Raw genomic sequence first — 17,798 nt, 5'->3', positions numbered from 1 at the left:
GAAAGCATACGATAGAGTACCTAGGGACGTTCTCTGGTGGACAATGATGAAGAAATATGTTTCTCTCAAGTATATTAGTATAATTAAAGATATGTATGAAGGAGTAGTAACTAATGCCCGCACTTGTGGAGGGGTGACAACCAATTTTTCTATAACGGTTGGGTTACATCAAGGATCTGCTTTAAGCCTTTCCTATTTGCTATAGTGATGGATGAGCTTATGAGATCAATTCAAGAAAATGTGCCGTGGTGTATGTTGTTTGTTGATGATATTGTTTTGATTGATGAGTCTAGAGCTGGGGTTAATGCTAAGTTAGAATTATGGAGACAGACATTGGAAGCTAGAGGTTTTAAGTTGAGTAAGAGTAAGACAAAATATATGGAATGTCGGTTTAGTAAGCAACGAAGTAGTGACGGGAGTGTAGTGAAGCTTGGTGAGCAAGAAATACCGGTGGATGATTGTTTCAAATATTTGGGATCTATCATTCAAAAGTATAGAGAAATTGATGGAGATGTAAATCATAGGATAAAGGTTGGGTGGATGAAATTGAAAAGTGCAACTGGAGTGTTGTGCGTTCGTAGAATGTCATTGCGGTTGAAGGGAAAGTTTTATAGGATGACTATTAGGTCCGCTTTACTATATGGTACGGAATGTTGGGCTGCCAAGAGACATCATATTCAAAAAATGAGTGTAGCTGAGATGCGTATGCTTAGATGGATGTGTGGAAATACAATAAAAGATAAGATTCGGAACGAAGATATACATAAGAAGGTAGGCATTGCACCCATTGAAAATAAGATGAGAGAATCGTTTACGATGGTTTGGACATATTCTGCAAAGGCTTAATGATACTCCAGTTAGAAGGATGAAGAAATGAGAAAATATATTAGTTAAAAGAGGTCGGGGTAGGCCTAGGAAGACATGGATGGAGATGATAGGAAAGGATATGAATGCTTTGAACCTCACCGAGGACATGGCATTGGATAGAAATGATTGGAGGAGAAGGATTCATGTGGAAGACCCAGAATGATTTCCTTTTTTGGTTCATATCGCCGACCCCAATTATTTTGGGATGAAGGCGTAATTGTTGTTGTATTCATGAATTCAGCAAAACCCTAAGAAAACACAAATGTCTGACGAGAAACGTGTTAGAAAAAGAGACTCGCTAATTTGTCTACATTATGCATGCATCCGATGACATTGACAATAAAACCCTAAGAAATCGTACATGTTTGTTACGACTAAGGGGTAAATTAAATTAGTGGAAGATGATCGCAAGTTATAAATTATGAGTCCTAAACTTCGTATGAAAAACTTAATGAATGGCTAATGTCCGAGAGCAAAAAGACTTTTGACACGAAGTTTTTACAAATCTCCAAAAATGTGCAGGTAAACCATATAAAACTGTAAATATGCAGGTTCGAGTCTACCAAACATTAGCTACGTATTGCAGAACACCTATGAAGGTACAACAAAAGTCGAGAATCAACGTTTTTGGATAGATAGAGAATTTTTGTGATCAAGCCAAATTTTGAGGTATTCGAGGTCAATACAATCATTTTCTGCCATTTAAGATAATAAATGTTCCATACAAAGGCGGAGCTGGGGGAGGGGCAGGACAAGTGCCTCCCGAAACAGTTAAATTTTTTTATTTATTTTTTAAAAGCCCAATCCTAGCCCAGCCCTGATTCCATATGAAATAGATTTTTATCCATTTTTTTAGCCCAGCCCTGACTGCAGCAAATAGTTTGATTTGTCCATATGAAATAGATTTTTATTAATAATTGTAGTCATTTTTTATTTTATCTCAAAAAAAAAATTGGGGGGGGGGGGCTGCCCTGAACCCCCGACTATCACACCAAATTTTTTTTTGTTTTTTGCTACACCCTTCATGAAACCTGCCACTGGTTCCATAGATATTAGAAACCTCACTTGGCAATAATATTTCACATCCATGGCGTGGCGCTTCCAGATAACAATAGAGCTTGCATCTCTCTCCTCTCTTCCGTGTGATTTGTCCATATTGTAAAAATTAAAACAAAGTTCATGGTGTAATTAGTTAATACATAAAAATCAGGTCATTTTTTAAAATTATTAGGGGTATAGATTTTTGTAAAACTTGTTTATAACATAGGCTTAAAAAGTAAACACACACACACACGTGGACATATATATAGATATAATTATGGGGTAAAATTTGATCATTTGCAACTTAACCATCCAAATGAAATGAAACTCATAAGCGCAGGTCATGTTGACCGAATCAGACCTCATAGATGGATTCATGAAATTGCTAGAGATTGGTTGTTGGATCATGTGTTTTCAATGAAAAAACATGATTTTATGAGCCAAGAAAATATGATACATTGTAGGTCATTATTTTTTCAAGGCTCATAAAATTGTGCTTACATATTATAATAGAATGATCTAAAAGCCGATTCTCACATTGCAGATCACATTTATAGTTAGTTTAGTGAAGAAAAAAAGAAAACAAACTCATTGTAGGTAATGGCGACATGACCAAATGTTTATATATATAATAGAGCGTAGCTGCTTGAGCACCTACTTAATCAAGCGGACCATCCATCGAGCACTTGATGACGGCCACACAAATAAATAAATAAAAAATGCCAAAAACAAGTTTTTCTACTGAAATACCCTTTAGCAGACCTGGGCATAATTACAAAATTGCAATGATGCACGTATCCTTTTGTTGAGCACTGCTAAAGGTCCCAGTTCCGCTGAGACAATTGGGATATTTAGACTCAAAATGCCGCTAAAGCTTTTTTGGCACAAAAAGTAGTCTTTTTTATTAGTCAAGGGTGTGACGGATGGTCAGCTTAATTAAGTAGGTTCTCAAGCAGCTACCGTCTACTCTATATATAAAGAGAGGATAATACATACAAGATAAATGGGGTTTTCAAGCTTTTTTATGTTTTATTTTTAAATTCTAACGGTGCAGATGTAATCTACCTACTTGATTTTATAAGAATCAGCTATGGGTGGATTTTTATAAAGTTTGAAAAATCAACAGTCCAAAATCTGGTTAAATCTTTTAGGCTCAAAATTATTTTTTTCATCCAAAACACATGATCCAGGTGTGAATTCCTAGTAAATCGACCATGTCCAACATATTTATAGGGTTGAAACTGCAAAAAAGACAATGAAAAAACTGGAAAACCCATTTAGCATGTTTCATTTAGCACAAATGTTTAGCCTATGCCTATATATAGTCACTTGATGTTACTAGCTTACGAGAACTACCATGTGAACCACAATTTTCATGGTTTTTTGTTCTCAATGTGATCTTTATGCTTGGTTTTACAATGAACAGCTTTTGACTCATCAGATTATAATGCATAAACAAGATTTTTTAAGGCTTTAAAACAAATGGCTTATAATCTTCATCAATATTCAAGCATCCAAAATTTGTATTTTCCATTGAAAATGCATGTCCCAACAATTGATTCCTAATAAATTCACCGTGCCAAACACGTCTACATGGTTGGAGCTGCAAAAAAGTCTTGGAAATGCTCAATTCACATGGTAGTTCTGATATTCTAATGGCCATGTGTGTATGTGTGGATATGAATACATCTACAGATATATTTATTTTTTCAAAAGATATAAGAAAATATATAAAAATATAAGAAAAAACATTAAAAATATAAATATCCCATTAATAACATGATAATATCAGGATAAAAACACGACACTTTCAAAATAGGCAATATTAGGAAAACATCAATTTTTTTGAGATTTCAACAGCTTTTTAAAATCTCAAATTCTATTGCGAGATTTTCAAAAAATGGCTGATATTTGTGACAGGTGTGTGTACCACCTTATGTCAGTTAACATACACACGAGCACAAGGATGCACAAACGTCGAGAAAATAACCACTTGTTTCTAAATTCTACAACAAATGGTGTTCCCAAAGCATGGTTAGAAACAACGTCACAACCTTCATCACACAAAATTATTTAGAAAGTTTTCTCAGATCAAAGAGAGCCCATGAACTTTTCCAAACATAATCAAATCCACATAAATCATCCTGATTTCCAATGCATTCCTCAGGAAACCTGTCAGCAAGAAAGAAACAATACAATACACCATAGACACAATGATTCACAGAAAAAATGTAAGGTGCAAACCACATCGTTGTTCAAAGAAGTATGGCAACTGATGCAGACAAAACACCACACTCATAAGACCATGTCAGATACTCTGTGACCCTGAAGTAATCAAGAGATTATAAATTTGAAGGAAAAAAGAAACAAAAAAACCAGTTATCAACTACTACCAACCATCTTCAGTGTACATTTTTTGCTCTACATTGTCAGATGAAAGTTTTAAATTGTCAAAAAAGTAATTGCCTGGAATTTGTATGATGAAAAGCCCTGAGTGTTAAGCCTGTCTTGTCCTAGCTAAACATGTAAACCCACAAAAACCATAAACTACAGAGGTAGTTCCATTATTCACAGAACCCATAGGCCGACCTTTTGGTCCTCATCGAAATTTAGATGTTTTCCGATAAAGGTTCACAAAGAGTAGAGTAAAAGTAGATTCATACAAAACCAATTCCCACCTAGTAATTAATTAAATAAGAATTACTTGTCAAGGAACCACTTAAGTTGTGGTTTAGTGTAGCCAAGTTCCTTGTCTATATCGCTTTTTATAACTCAGGAAATAAGAAATTCTATTTAAAAACACTAATATTGTTCTCCAAATGCAATGGATTTTGCATATACTCATGTTTTTTTGTCTTGATACTCGTTTTTGGTCATGGTAATAAATTATCCCTTAATATCTGCATATATTTTTAATATTCAGATCAATATTAGAGGCATATAAGAGAATGAAGAAAAAAAAAGTGGGAGGAAAACATGTCGCTTTAACATTCCATCTCGATATTGAACCAACTTGAAGCCACCCTAACAAAATATATATTTAATAAAGAATACAATCTATTTCTGACCATCTGACTACATGTCTATATTTAACCCCTTATTTATTTTCTTTAATTTTTGTGCATGCCACAATTTCTATATATGATCATTTTTCTTAACATAGTTTTGTGTCATTGGAGAAATTGGTATAGTTACTACAGCACGAGTTGTAAGGAAATGACTAAAGCAGGAAGACAAACAAACCAAGCCAAACAGAAACTTTTTTCACTATCACATAGTTCATATGTTATATCTCAAACAAGATAAAAATATGACATCAAGTTTCAATAACTTTTTTGTCCAATCCCATCAAGTTATTGTATTTCACCAATAAATTAGAAAAACGTCAATGAGTTGAATTAAGATAGATAAGACAAGGTAGAGTAAGACTATCTTCATTAAGGGATCCCAAGTTTGAATTCCAATGAGGGCTATCCCCCAGCTTGGCTAACAAAGAAAAGAGGGATGGAATTTTGCCAATTTACTTTTTCCAAATAGAGTCAAAAGATTTAAGTTTCTGCTCACAACTGCAGATCTCCAATGTAGAAATCATCAATCATGTCAAAGACCCGTGTAGCATGTTGTGGCCTACAAAAAGGACCATGAATAATTAAAATGGAGTGCTTGGCTGAGACGAAGTGAACAATTCAACAGTTTCAAAAAATTTCTGAAGGTAAAAAATAAGTCTAGAGAATCACATTTATATTTTCTTGTCAACTTATTGTTGAAATGGAGGATGGTGCAGCTTATCAAACTCAACTGTGACAACTAGTAGAAATTCCATTGGTTTTGCATTGCCTGTAACAAAACACAAATACCTAAAACACTAGAGGATTATATATATATATATATATATATATATATATATATATATATATATATATATATATATATATATATATACACACACCCTCTAGGGATATTTTTGTCATTTTACTCATGTAACAGTACTGTTCATTAGGAACAGTTTTTCTCTTATTTATTTTTTATTTTTTTATCTTTTTATTTAATGTCTTTTTTGTAAAGAGCATGGGCACTATGGTCAAAAGACCATAGAGTCGTTGGGAGCTCTCCAACGATCACATTTGTGACTGTTGGGAGCTCCCAACGACTCTATTAAGAGCTCCCCAATAGAGCCACATGCTGTAATATTGTGTATTTTAATACTTAGTTAAATTTAGAAATTTCTGAAAAATTGTCTAAGTGTTGAAGAAAAGTCGGTATATACTTGATATTAGGTGACATTAATTGAGTTTGGGCTCGGCCCAGGTCTCATCGACAAGGTCTAAATGAGCCAACGAAAATGTAAGAAAAAGTTTTATTTTCGACCTTTAAATTCAAGAGAAATTCGGGTTAAATTCGAGCAAAATTCGAAGGCAAAATTCGAGTTATATATCGTTAGATGCGTCTTGAAATTCTGAGTATTATGGTATTTTACTTTTTCAAATTCGGGCTACGGTTGGCCCGAAAATCATAATTTTTCAAAAAAATAACTGCCTCAGTAGGCTTTAGCCGAATTTGGATCGGACTAGATCCAATCCATATAATCCAAATTAATATGGATGACCCATATTCATTAGGAATTGATCCAGTCCAGGATCTAAATGAATTTTGAATATGGATTCGGATTCGGATCCAAATCCAGAATTCATACCCAACGAAAATACAGCTTTAAATTCAATATTTATGTTTAAATTAAAGTTAACTAGAGTTAAAAAGACTCTCAGAGGGATAAGGTATCCTCCGAAAGTTTCAAGATATTTAATTATTATTAATTAATTAATTAATTATTAAATTATAATTAATTCCGAATTTCAACATTTGTTAACTAATTTGGGACTCCCTAGAAGAGTCCTTACTAGATGAGAAAGGTAGAAAAATCTAGAAATCAGGAAAGACTATATGAATTGAGAAAGGAGGTGGAAAAGTCAACATATATAGAATTTTAAAATTTTTGGAAAGTGGGCGAGAGGAACTCCCAAATGGAGAAGTCCTCTCTCCAGCACACACTAGAAGGACTGGAAGGATAAGGGTCTATTTCTCTATAAAAAAAGGTCGAAAAAAAAAGAGAGAAAGAGATAAGGAAAGAGGGAAAAGAAGCAAGAGAAAGAAGAAGAGGAGATCATCTTCCTCTCCAACCATCCGACGTTTCATCCATCTCCCTTTTCGAACCTCAACAAGGTACGGGTGTTCTCTCTTGTCTCATAGAAATAGCCTGAATAGGTTTTAGGCAATATTTTTGTAGGGAGCCATGGATTCTATTTTGATTTTCTATTATTTAATCCATGGAAATCGATGTAGGTAGGTCTAGAATACGTAAAATTTGATTTTCTATGCTATTTTTACATGTTTTTGTGTTTTTCCAATATATATATATATATATAGAGAGAGAGAGAGAGAGAGAGAAAACGTGTGTGTATATATATATACATATATGTGTCGCCATGGACACTTTGGACCAGTGTTATTAAAAGCGCGCCTCAAGGCGAGGGGCTTTATGCCTTGAGGCGCATGAATAAAACGCAAAATCTCTAAGGCGTGCGCCTCATACGCCTTGAGGCGCACGCCTCGAGGCGAGGCGCGCCTCAAAATGAGGCGTATACGCCTTTACTGCTGGTGGTCAAATTAGGGTCAAAGCCCAGATTTGACTAAAAATTGGGGTATAAAAAAAGAGCGCCCGACCTTAATTAGGGTTTTATTTTTGCTTTCTGTTTCTCTCTCTCTCTCACGCAGCTTCTCACTCTCTCGTCGTTCACACGCAGGCTCTCTCGTGGTTGAGCCCAGAAAATAGGTATGTTCCCTCTCACATGCCTGTACTCTCTCTCGTCTCTCATGTATGTGACTGTGTGTATCACGCAGCTTCTCTCTCTCGTCGTTCACACGCAGGCTCTCTCTCGTGGTTGAGGTTGAGCCCAGAAAATAGGTACGTTGTCTCTCTCTCTCGTCTCTCACAAAAAAATCTACGATATGCCAACATAATGATGGTAGCCACTAGCCAACATTACGGAAACAATTATAAATTCTGAGAAAAATGTTGGCAAGCAACCAGCAATTAGACAGCCCCATGCCAAGAAATCAGCTACCAGTTCGTAAATATTTTGGCAGTGTATAAGCAAGGTTTGTGCTATAACTCTTTCCATCTCTGTTGTTTTTCATAAGACCAAAGCAAGAAAGTCTTGGATCACCATCCTGCAAGTACAAATAAGAATATAAGCTGAAACACAGCCACAACCATGTGTGCGTGCATGTGTGCATGCCCCACTAATGTTCTCAGGAAATTCTTGACATGATAGTATTTAGGGATAAAACTCATTTCTCCTGGAAAATATTGTGAGCAAGTCGTGAAGTTGTCTGTGCACCTGTGCATGCTCCACTGGTCTCAAGAAATTCTTAGGGAGATTTTAAAATTCACTTCTCCTAGAGAAAAAAATTGCGAACAAATCAATGATGTACAGGGACTCTGCAAGCTATAAACAAAGTCCAAAATTTCTAGCTATTTCCAGCCTCTTCCAGTTGAGAGAAGGGCACCTTCTCTCAATTAAACAACTCAGACTAAATGGGACGAGCAAACTTTTCTAATACAGGATTCTTGCTACACTTGAGACAAGCATACATTATTACCTGATCAAAGAGAACTTTGTATGCATTGAGATCATGATACAATGGATGACCTTCACTACTACAATAGTCTAAAGCCTCGGCCATATAAAGAGCAACTCGTAGAGTTCTAAAACTAAGAGAATACAACAAATATCACAGATACACACACACACACAAAATTAACATTGCAGTGCCTAAACTCTGTGTACTTTTGTATAGTCCTGCAGTACACAAATATTGAAATTTATTCTTGACAGCACAAGTGGGAAAAGATCACTGAGTATACAAACCAAATTGACATGGATTTAGAATAGGGATAAAAAATAAACACGAAAAATTGAAATTAATTAAATATCCTAATACACACTTTTAATCATGGTTATTTAAGCCATTAAATTTATCAAAGCACATTAATCATTGAAATATCAAAAACTATGGGAACATAAAAAGAAGCAATAGAAGTTGCAGCTGGAAGAAATATGCTCTTTAAAATGACTGACTTCTTGAAGTAAGATTCTAACCCGACATCTAGGTTTCCTTCCAATGATGGTAAGAGAACAAATAAACAAACATCAGTTTGCTTATTTGTAGGAAACTTGATCAGCATACTGTTACTCTGTTTCAAGTTTGCATTTTGTTACTTTGTTTTATTATTTAAATATGTTGATTCATGTTGGACTGTTACTTCCTCTTATCTTTTAAGCTGATTATTATATTGAATTTAGATGGGAGATAAATACTTTATGTCTCCCCTTTTTAGTTTTTCCATGGGTTCTTTCTTTCTTCTTACTTCTTTTCTTGATGCTATTTTTTACATTTTAATTTGTCCATCGGAAGCCATTGATTTTATAAAATCTGTGTGTATGTGACTGTGTGTCATGCATGGTTGCATGCTATGAAGGAATTTGATCTTTGCACGTGTGTTCTCTTTTTAGTGGCAAGTAATTCAAATTGGTTCCTAAATAAAAAAAATTTAAACTAACAATTTTCTAGTTCTCGCTGACTTCGTTTGTTTGTGTTTTCATTAGTTTTCAATTTATATATATATATATATATATATATATATATATTGATTCTTATTGTATTTTTGCAGTTGAACAATGGCAAAAGATGTAGGATGGGATCATGGAGTTAAAGTTCCAAATCCTACTAAAGATCCCAAACTCGTAAGACATGTAATTTGCAATTACTGTCATAAATAGACTACAGGAGGCATCTATAGGCTAAAACATCACTTAGCTGGCACAAAGCATGGTGTAAGCATGTGCGAAGCGGTTCCACCTGACGTGAAAAGATTTTTTCAGAATCATCTAAAGGATCAGAGGCTCAAGAAAGAAGAGTTAGAACAAACCAAGTTGGATATCGAGAGAAGTGTTTATTTTGGATCATCAACCGGCAATAATGTGAATAAAGAAGCTAGTGGATCAGGTAGTGATGCAAAAACAAGTGCAGCTGATCCTATGGACCTTTTTGTGAACAAAGAAGCACGACAAACCACAATAAACACTGCTTTCAAAAGGGATGAAAGAAAAAATGTATGTCGTGCCATTGGTAGATTTTTTTATGCAAATGCCTTATCATTTAATCTTTGCAATAGTCCATATTTTGGTGCAATGGTAGAAGCTATTGCAAATTATGGGCGAGGGTTCAAACCACCTTCTTATCACGAGATCAGAACGTGGATTTTAAAGGACGAGGTTGATTGTACTCACGAAATTTTAAAAGAGTTCAAAAAAGAATGGCCAAAGGTTGGTTGCAGCATTATGGCAGATGGTTGGATAGATGGAAAAGGAAGAAACTTAATTAATTTTCTTGTGAACAGCTCATCTGGAACAATATTTTTGAAGTCTGTTGACATAAGCGACATGGAAAAAACTAGTGCAAATTTGTGTAAGTTGTTTGAAGAAGTTGTTAAAGAAGTTGGTGAAAGTAATGTGGTGCAATTCATTACAGATAATGCAATAAATTATGTTGCAGCTGGAAATATGCTAACAGCAGAAAAAACATGTTTTTGGACACCATGTGCAGCGCATTGCTTAGATCTTATGTTAGAAGATATTGGAAAGATATCAATTTTTAAAGATACAGTGGAAAAGGCAAAAAAAATTACAAGATACATTTATAGTCATGCATGGGTATTAAATTTAATGAAAAAGTTCACAAAGAAGAAAGAACTTCTACGTCCTGCCGTCACTCGTTTTGCCACAACATATCTCACACTTCATAGTATTGGATGTTATAAGAAAGAGTTAAAGTTGATGTTCTTATCTTCAAATTTTAGATCATCTAATTACTATAAGAAATCTGATGCTAAAAACATTTCTTATATTGTTCTTAATGATCATAAGTTTTGGGCTGCCATATCATATGCAATTAAAGCTACACTGCCTCTTGTGAAAGTGTTGCGATTAGTTGATGCAGATGAACCTGCTATGGGATTTTTGTATGAGGCAATGGATAGAGCAAAGGAAGAAATTGCTTCAAACCTTGACAAGGTTGAAAGAAAATATAAACCTATTTGGGATATCATTGATAGACGATGGGACTTGCAACTTCATAAGTCTTTGCATGCAGCTGCCTACTATTTAAATCCACATTGTCATTATGCTGACAACTTCAACCCAGATGGAGAAGTGATGAGTGGCTTTTATGATTGTGTTGAAAAATTGGTTTCTGATGCAAATATTCGGTTGAAAATTACAACACAAATCGATGCATTTAAAAAGGCAAAGGGGTTGTTTGGTAGAGAGGCAGCTGTTACAACAAGAAAATTAAAAAGTCCTGGTAAGTTTGCAATTATGTTGTTATTTGTCAATAAATTTTTTTTATGTTTTTATTAATTATGGCATTCTTAATGTTTTTATTATTTTTTATTTTTTTATTTGAATGCAGCTGATTGGTGGAGTTCATTTGGACACGAAAATCCTGAGTTGATGAATTTTGCAATTCGAATTCTAAGTTTGACGTGCAGTGCATCGGGCTGTGAGAGGAATTCGAATTCTAAGTTTGACTTTGTATTTTATTTTTGAAATACATTTTTATAAGTTTAATTATCTTATAATTGATTATCAATGATTTGAAATTATAGGTACATACAAAACGAAGGAATAAACTTGAACAAGAGAAGATGAATGCATTGGTTTTTGTAATGTACAATATGAAATTAAGAGAGAGAAATATGAGAAGGAGGGCTACCAAAGACCCTATATGTCTAGATCATATAGACTCAGACGATGAGTGGATTGTGGAGAAGGAAGATCCAGTGTTGCCTAGTGATCCTAATTGGTTGGAGGATTCATGGTTGGATCCAAACTTCGACATAAATGCCATTGAGCATGTGCCTATTGAAAAGGTCACTTCACCTCATGATTTACAAAGTGGTTCTAGGCAAGAGAGGTCTTCAAGAGATCGAGGTAAAGCTATATTCCTTTTACCTTGTTATGAATATAAGTGTAGTTTTTTAATTACATAACATAAGTATTTAATACATGATTTTTTATTGAAGGAAAAAGAAAAGCAAAAGAAGTTATCGAGGACGTGGAGGAAGAAAGTGCAAATGATGAAGAGTCGGAGAATGAAGATGAAAGAGAACCTATTTATATGGATTCCTCAGATAATGACATTGAAGACTTAGATATTGATGATGATGAAACACAAGAAGAGTCTAGGCCCTAATTCATATTATAGAGCTATGACCATTTATATGTTTTTTGTATCTTTGAGTTGTAATTATGAATGTTAACACTTTCATTTTAAAGAGTTTTGGATAAATATATTAACATTTGGTTGTTAATGTTAACATGTATTTTCTAATTATGACATGATGTTGTCAGTGCTAATATGCATTTTGTTGTTAATGTTAATTTTTTATTGAATGATTGCTCATATTTTATTTCTTAGATACTTACATAGATCAAGTTCTTGCATTAATATTACTTTTACGTGTTAATCTCATATTTTTTCCGTATTTATTTGAGATTTTTTATTTTTCGTTGGTTGTTGCTTCATCAATAAAGCATTTTTTATTTATTTATAATTTTAGATCATTTTTATAGTTTTTTTTAAGTTTAAAAAAAAATTGTTGAGGCTTACGCTTTGCGCCTCGAGGCTTACGCCTCGCCTCAGATTTTGGTGGAGCGCCTCGCTACGCCTCAACGCTTTTCACAACACTGCTTTGGACATATCTGTTCCATGTGTTCAGCAGACAAATCTGGACAGATCTGAACCACTGTCCGTTCTTTCCGTTCTGGACAGATCTGTCTGTTGGACATGTATGTATATCCGAACATATGGACACGAGAGTGTGGTTATTGAAAACAAACCTAATCCATGGAAGAAGAAATATATGCATATTTAGTTAAAAAGAAAATTTTTTATTTTTGTGCTTTTTGGTCTGGGACAGGACGAACAGTTGTCCAGTCTCAGTCTGGACAATCGGCTGGGACAGGACAGTCTGTTGTCCAGTGTCGGACTGGACTGCTGTTCATGAAAAATATATATATAGTGAGATCCAGCCGATTCAATCGGCTGCTGACTGGTCCAGTCGGCTAGGGCTGGCATTCTGTCAGGAAAAAAATGTTACAAAAATAAATAAATAATAGTAATATAAATAAAAAAAATTTTGCATACTGCAGCCGAGCCACTGGGTCGGCTGGGCAGATGATTTAAATCTTAGCCAGCCGACTAGTCGGGTCGACTGGGTGTTGATCTGTTGAGCATAGACCCAACCGACTAGGCTCGGCTATGCCAGGTGCCTGTAGGAAAAATAGGTATATATATATATATATATATATATATATAGGCCGGTCAGTGTGTGACTGGGCTGCCATATGTGTGGCAGAGCCCAGCCGACTGGGTCGATTGGGCTCGATTTAGTCACTTTTGAACAAAAAAGAAAAAACAATGTTGGCAAAGTAAAGAAAAACTTGGTGTTTGCTAAATTAGAAAATCTGGAAATTTTCTCATAAGTGTTGCTTGTAAATTCATAACTGTTATGTATTTAAAATGTTGTTATGGATTATGTATCGGATTATGTGGACTTGATATTCAGATTTGTGCATATTGGATGCGTTGTCTTATGATAATGAAAATTCAGTCTAGTGCATTAATTTTCCAGATTTTGCATATTATGAGTGATTAGGCTATACTCATGCTAAAATTTAGCTTTGCATGCTTGTGGTTGATTAAGTATAAGTGCTCAATATTTCTAATGCAATGTTACTTATATGTGCATCTTGTGGGCATGTGCAAATCCTGAATTTTTGATTAATTTGCATATGCATCTTTGCATGGTAGTTCGCATGAATTGACTCATGAAAGGAATTATGTATTTTGCATGATCATATGAACACATGCATGGGAAAACTGTTGTTCATACACACCTTGTTGAGCATGTGTAAATGTGCATTTAAAAGCACGTAAAGAGAATGCATAAGTGGCATCTTCATTATGATTTTTGCATTTGATGCATCAGTGATCAAAAAGTGGATCATCGTAGGCCGTGTGAACCTTGAGCAGGTGTTGCTCCATGTTTAGTTGTTTTTATGCATCGCAAAAATCAAACTTGACATTATTACTCTAATTGCATTGTTGCACCATGTCATTATCACTAACGGCACACCCTATAACTGCAAGTTGGTCTGTGATGATATTTATCTTGTTCAAATATTCCATGATGGTCATAGAATCTTTTCTTAGCAACTGAAATTCTCTTTTTAGAAAAACCACTCTTGCTTGAGAAACCTGCAAATACGTCTGAACCAGTCGTTCCCAGAGTTGTAGCGTTGTACAGTTGTCAGGAATGGCAACGAGAATCTCTTGATACAGAGTTGATGTGATGTATGCAACAACTGATTGATCTTTCATTTTCCAATTGAGAAATTCAACATTTTTGACATACACGATTGAACTCGCCCCTTGGTCATCTTTTTCTTCTCTCAGGATAAATTCTAGTGGGACTAAAGTGGTTCCTATCAGAATTGTTCACAGGAGATAAGGAGAGAGAGAGAGAAGTTCACAATGGCTGGGGCGGCACAGCAATGCTCGACCTCCAAAACCCTAAACATTATAAAGTAAAGAAGTATACATATTACAAGTATGCCATTAATGAGATCCTATTTAACATGTGTTTCATATAATATGTGTATGGATCTGGATCCAAATCCATACGCATATGCAAACTGTATTCTAACACCCTCCCTTAAGTTGTACGTGATTTTGGAGCATGTACAACTTGCTCTTCAATAGCCAAAATTGACTTCCTGTTAATCCCTTGGTAAACAGGTCTGCCACTTGATCTTCTGTTCGAACATGACATAGTTCTATCTCCTTCATCTCGACTTTCTGCTGTATGAAATGTTGATCAATCTCAATGTGCTTCGTCAGACTATGCTGGATAGGATTACATGCAATGTTTATTGCGTTTTGATTGTCACATAAAAGAAATGATCGAATAATTGTCTCCCCAAGATCACTCAATAAGTGTCTAATCCATGTGGCTTCTGCCGTGCCTGCAGCCATCGATCTGTATTCAGCCTCTGTACTCGATCGTGCCACTACCTTTTGTTTTCTGCTGCTCCAGGACACTAAATTGTGCCCAATATAAACACAATATCCAGAGACAGATCGTCTCTCATATGGATCCCCTGCCCAATTTGCGTTTGTATAAGTGATGAGTGCATGGCCTCCATGCAGATTATCGTTCTTGCGATAAACAAGTCTGTCTCCTATAGTTCCTTTTAAATAGTGTAGAATGCGCTTCACAGCTTCCATATGACCCTCCGTTGGAGGATGCATAAACTGGGATACCTGATTGACAGCATAAACTATATCAGGTCTGGTAAAGGTCAAGTACTGTAACATCCCCACGAGACTTCTATACGTTGTAGGGTTGACACAAAGATGACTATCTTCAGAGCTCAGCCTTTGATGTAATACACTAGGAGTGTTGACTGGTTTGCAATTCGTCATCCTGGCTCTTTCCAGAAAGTCAAGAGTGTATTTTTGTTGCATGAGTGTCAATGTGTCTTGTTGTCTGTCAACTTCCACACCAAGAAAGTACCGCAACTCCCCTAAATCTTTCATCTTGAAAGTTTTCATTAAAAACTGTTTCACGTCTTGCACATGACTATCTGAGCTCCCAGTGATCACAATGTCATCAACATATATAAGAAGAAGTATAACAATGTCCGCCTTTTGGTAAATAAAGAGTGAGTGATCTAGAGAGCATCTTTTAAACCATAACTCTGAATCTGCATAGAGAAACTTTCAAACCAGGAACAGGACGCCTGTTTCAACCCATACAGAGATTTCCTTAGTTTGCACACCCAGGCAATAGGATCCTTCTCAGCATAACCAGGTGGTTGCTCCATATACACTTCTTCCTTTAAAGTTTCATGCAAAAAGGCATTTTTAACATCCATCTGGCTAAGGCTCCAACCTTGATCGACTGCTAGGGATATGATAATACGAATAGTACCCATTTTGACTACGGGACTAAAAGTTTCATCGTAGTCTTCACCATATTGTTGTGTGAATCCTCGAGCAACAAGTCACGCCTTATATCTGTCAATACTTCCTTCAGGCTTATATTTTATTTTATAAACCCATTTTGAGCCAACTACATTCTTTTCTTCTGGCCGAGGGACTATTTCCCAAGTCTGGCATTCATGAAGAGCTTCCATTTCTTCATTCATAGCTTCAGTCCAATGGCGGGATTGAAGAGCTTGATTAAAACAAGTGGGTTTATCCTGTTTTGTGAGCTGAGACATAAACAACTGGAAATCAAGGGAGAAGGTCTCATAACTCACCCATCGTTGAATAGGATGCTTAATGTGTGACGGTCTTTGAGCCGAATCATTGGCGATGCTTTCCTCCACATTCCTCGGCTCTGTATTTTTGCCCCGTCTAGTGTATATCTGTCTAGAGAAACGTTCCACTGGGGGTGGCTCAACTGGAGATAATTCAACATGCATTTGTGAGTCATTCAACTCCCTACTCAAGCCGAAGGAAGAACAATTTGTTTGACATGTTTCTCCTGTATTAGCAAAAAGATTTGTGCTCATCCATGGATCATATACTTCTAATTCTCGAGGTGGCAACACTGCAGAGTCATTGACCTGAAAATTTTGTTCGTCAAAAACAACATTTCTGGAGGTCCAAATACGTTTTGTAGTAGGGACATAGCATCAATAACCTTTGTATTCATCTGCATACCCAACAAATTTGCACTTGACAGCCTTGTCCTGAAACTTATTTCGCAGAGATGAATCAATATGTACATAACATACACAACCAAAAACACGTAGCTCATCGTAAGAGGGATGTTGCCCAAATAAAGTATAATAGGGAGATTTCCGATCCAAAAGTGCCATAGGAAGACGATTTATGATATGAACAGATGTGTGAAAAACTTCTGTCCAGAGACTAACGGGCACATTGCTATCATGTAACATGCTCATCGCGCTCTCGACAATATGCCTGTGTTTCCTCTCTGCAACCCCATTTTGTTGAGGAGTATGAGGGCAAGAAACCTGTCGGCTTATTCCTTTATCCCGAAGAAAGGCAATAAACTCGTTCGACGAATACTCTCCTCCACCATCACATTGTAAATGCACAATATCACAAGCAAACTTTGTTTTGACCATCGAATGGAATTCCCGAAATATTTAAAAAACTTCATGCTTGTGTTTTAAGAAATATATCCAAGTATAACGGGAATAGGAATCAATAAAGACAACATAGTAACGACTGCCAGAAAGAGAAGGAATAGGTGCGGGTCCCCAAACATCAGAACAAATAATCTCAAATGGCTTTGAAGCTCTTTTATTTATAATATGAAAAGGAAGAACATGGCTTTTGCAGAGTTCGCATGAAGAACATTTATTATTATTATCAAAAAATGAACTTAAACTAGACTCTGGAAGGAGACCATCAGATACAAGATTTTCAACGAAACCTCGACTACAATGTCCCAAACGACTATGTCAAAAATTTGGCTTATTACAATGAGATGAATTAAAAACTTCCAATGAAGGAAAAAACAAAGACTCTGAAGGCGAAGACACTGAAGGATGCTTGGACGATTTCAACTGGAGGACTGGGACTAAGGGCGAAGACACTGAAGGATGCTTGGACGACTTCAACTAGAGGACTGGGACTGAGGGCGAAGACACTGAAGGAATCTCCTTGAAGACGTACATGTTTCCTTGTCGCTCCCCCTAAGCGAACGTCTCCTTCGTTCGTAGATCCTT

The 17,798-nt window shown here is 35.8% G+C and overlaps 2 protein-coding genes across 4 annotated transcripts in view; one reads left to right on the top strand and one right to left on the bottom strand.

Moving 5' to 3' along the window:
* The window catches only part of LOC149828579 (uncharacterized), an 88,250-nt gene that overhangs the window by 25,832 nt on the left and 44,620 nt on the right, over nt 1-17,798 (top strand). The gene's annotated exons all lie outside the window — the stretch shown is intronic.
* Nucleotides 3,876-17,798, bottom strand: part of LOC149828577 (cytochrome B5-like protein) — a 93,798-nt gene continuing 79,875 nt past the window's right edge. Inside the window, exons 7-8 of one of the 3 annotated variants that reach the window (XM_090016894.1) lie at nt 5,433-5,535; nt 3,876-4,080 (exon numbers count right to left, since the gene is read on the bottom strand). In XM_090016894.1, the coding sequence (XP_089873020.1) occupies nt 5,469-5,535 (67 nt within the window). In that variant the 3' untranslated portion in view covers nt 3,876-4,080; nt 5,433-5,468. Of the gene's footprint in view, nt 4,081-5,116; nt 5,536-5,645; nt 5,746-17,798 lie in introns of those variants that run through there. The other 2 variants (XR_016434054.1, XM_090016893.1) reach the window with 2 other exon arrangements.

This window comes from Nuphar pumila, chromosome 9 (assembly GCF_984573655.1).
Source record: "Nuphar pumila chromosome 9, dmNupPumi1.hap1.1, whole genome shotgun sequence".
Lineage (NCBI taxonomy): Eukaryota > Viridiplantae > Streptophyta > Magnoliopsida > Nymphaeales > Nymphaeaceae > Nuphar > Nuphar pumila.
Note: the sequence above shows the minus strand (reverse complement) of the source record. Positions and strands in the feature narration are given on the sequence as shown.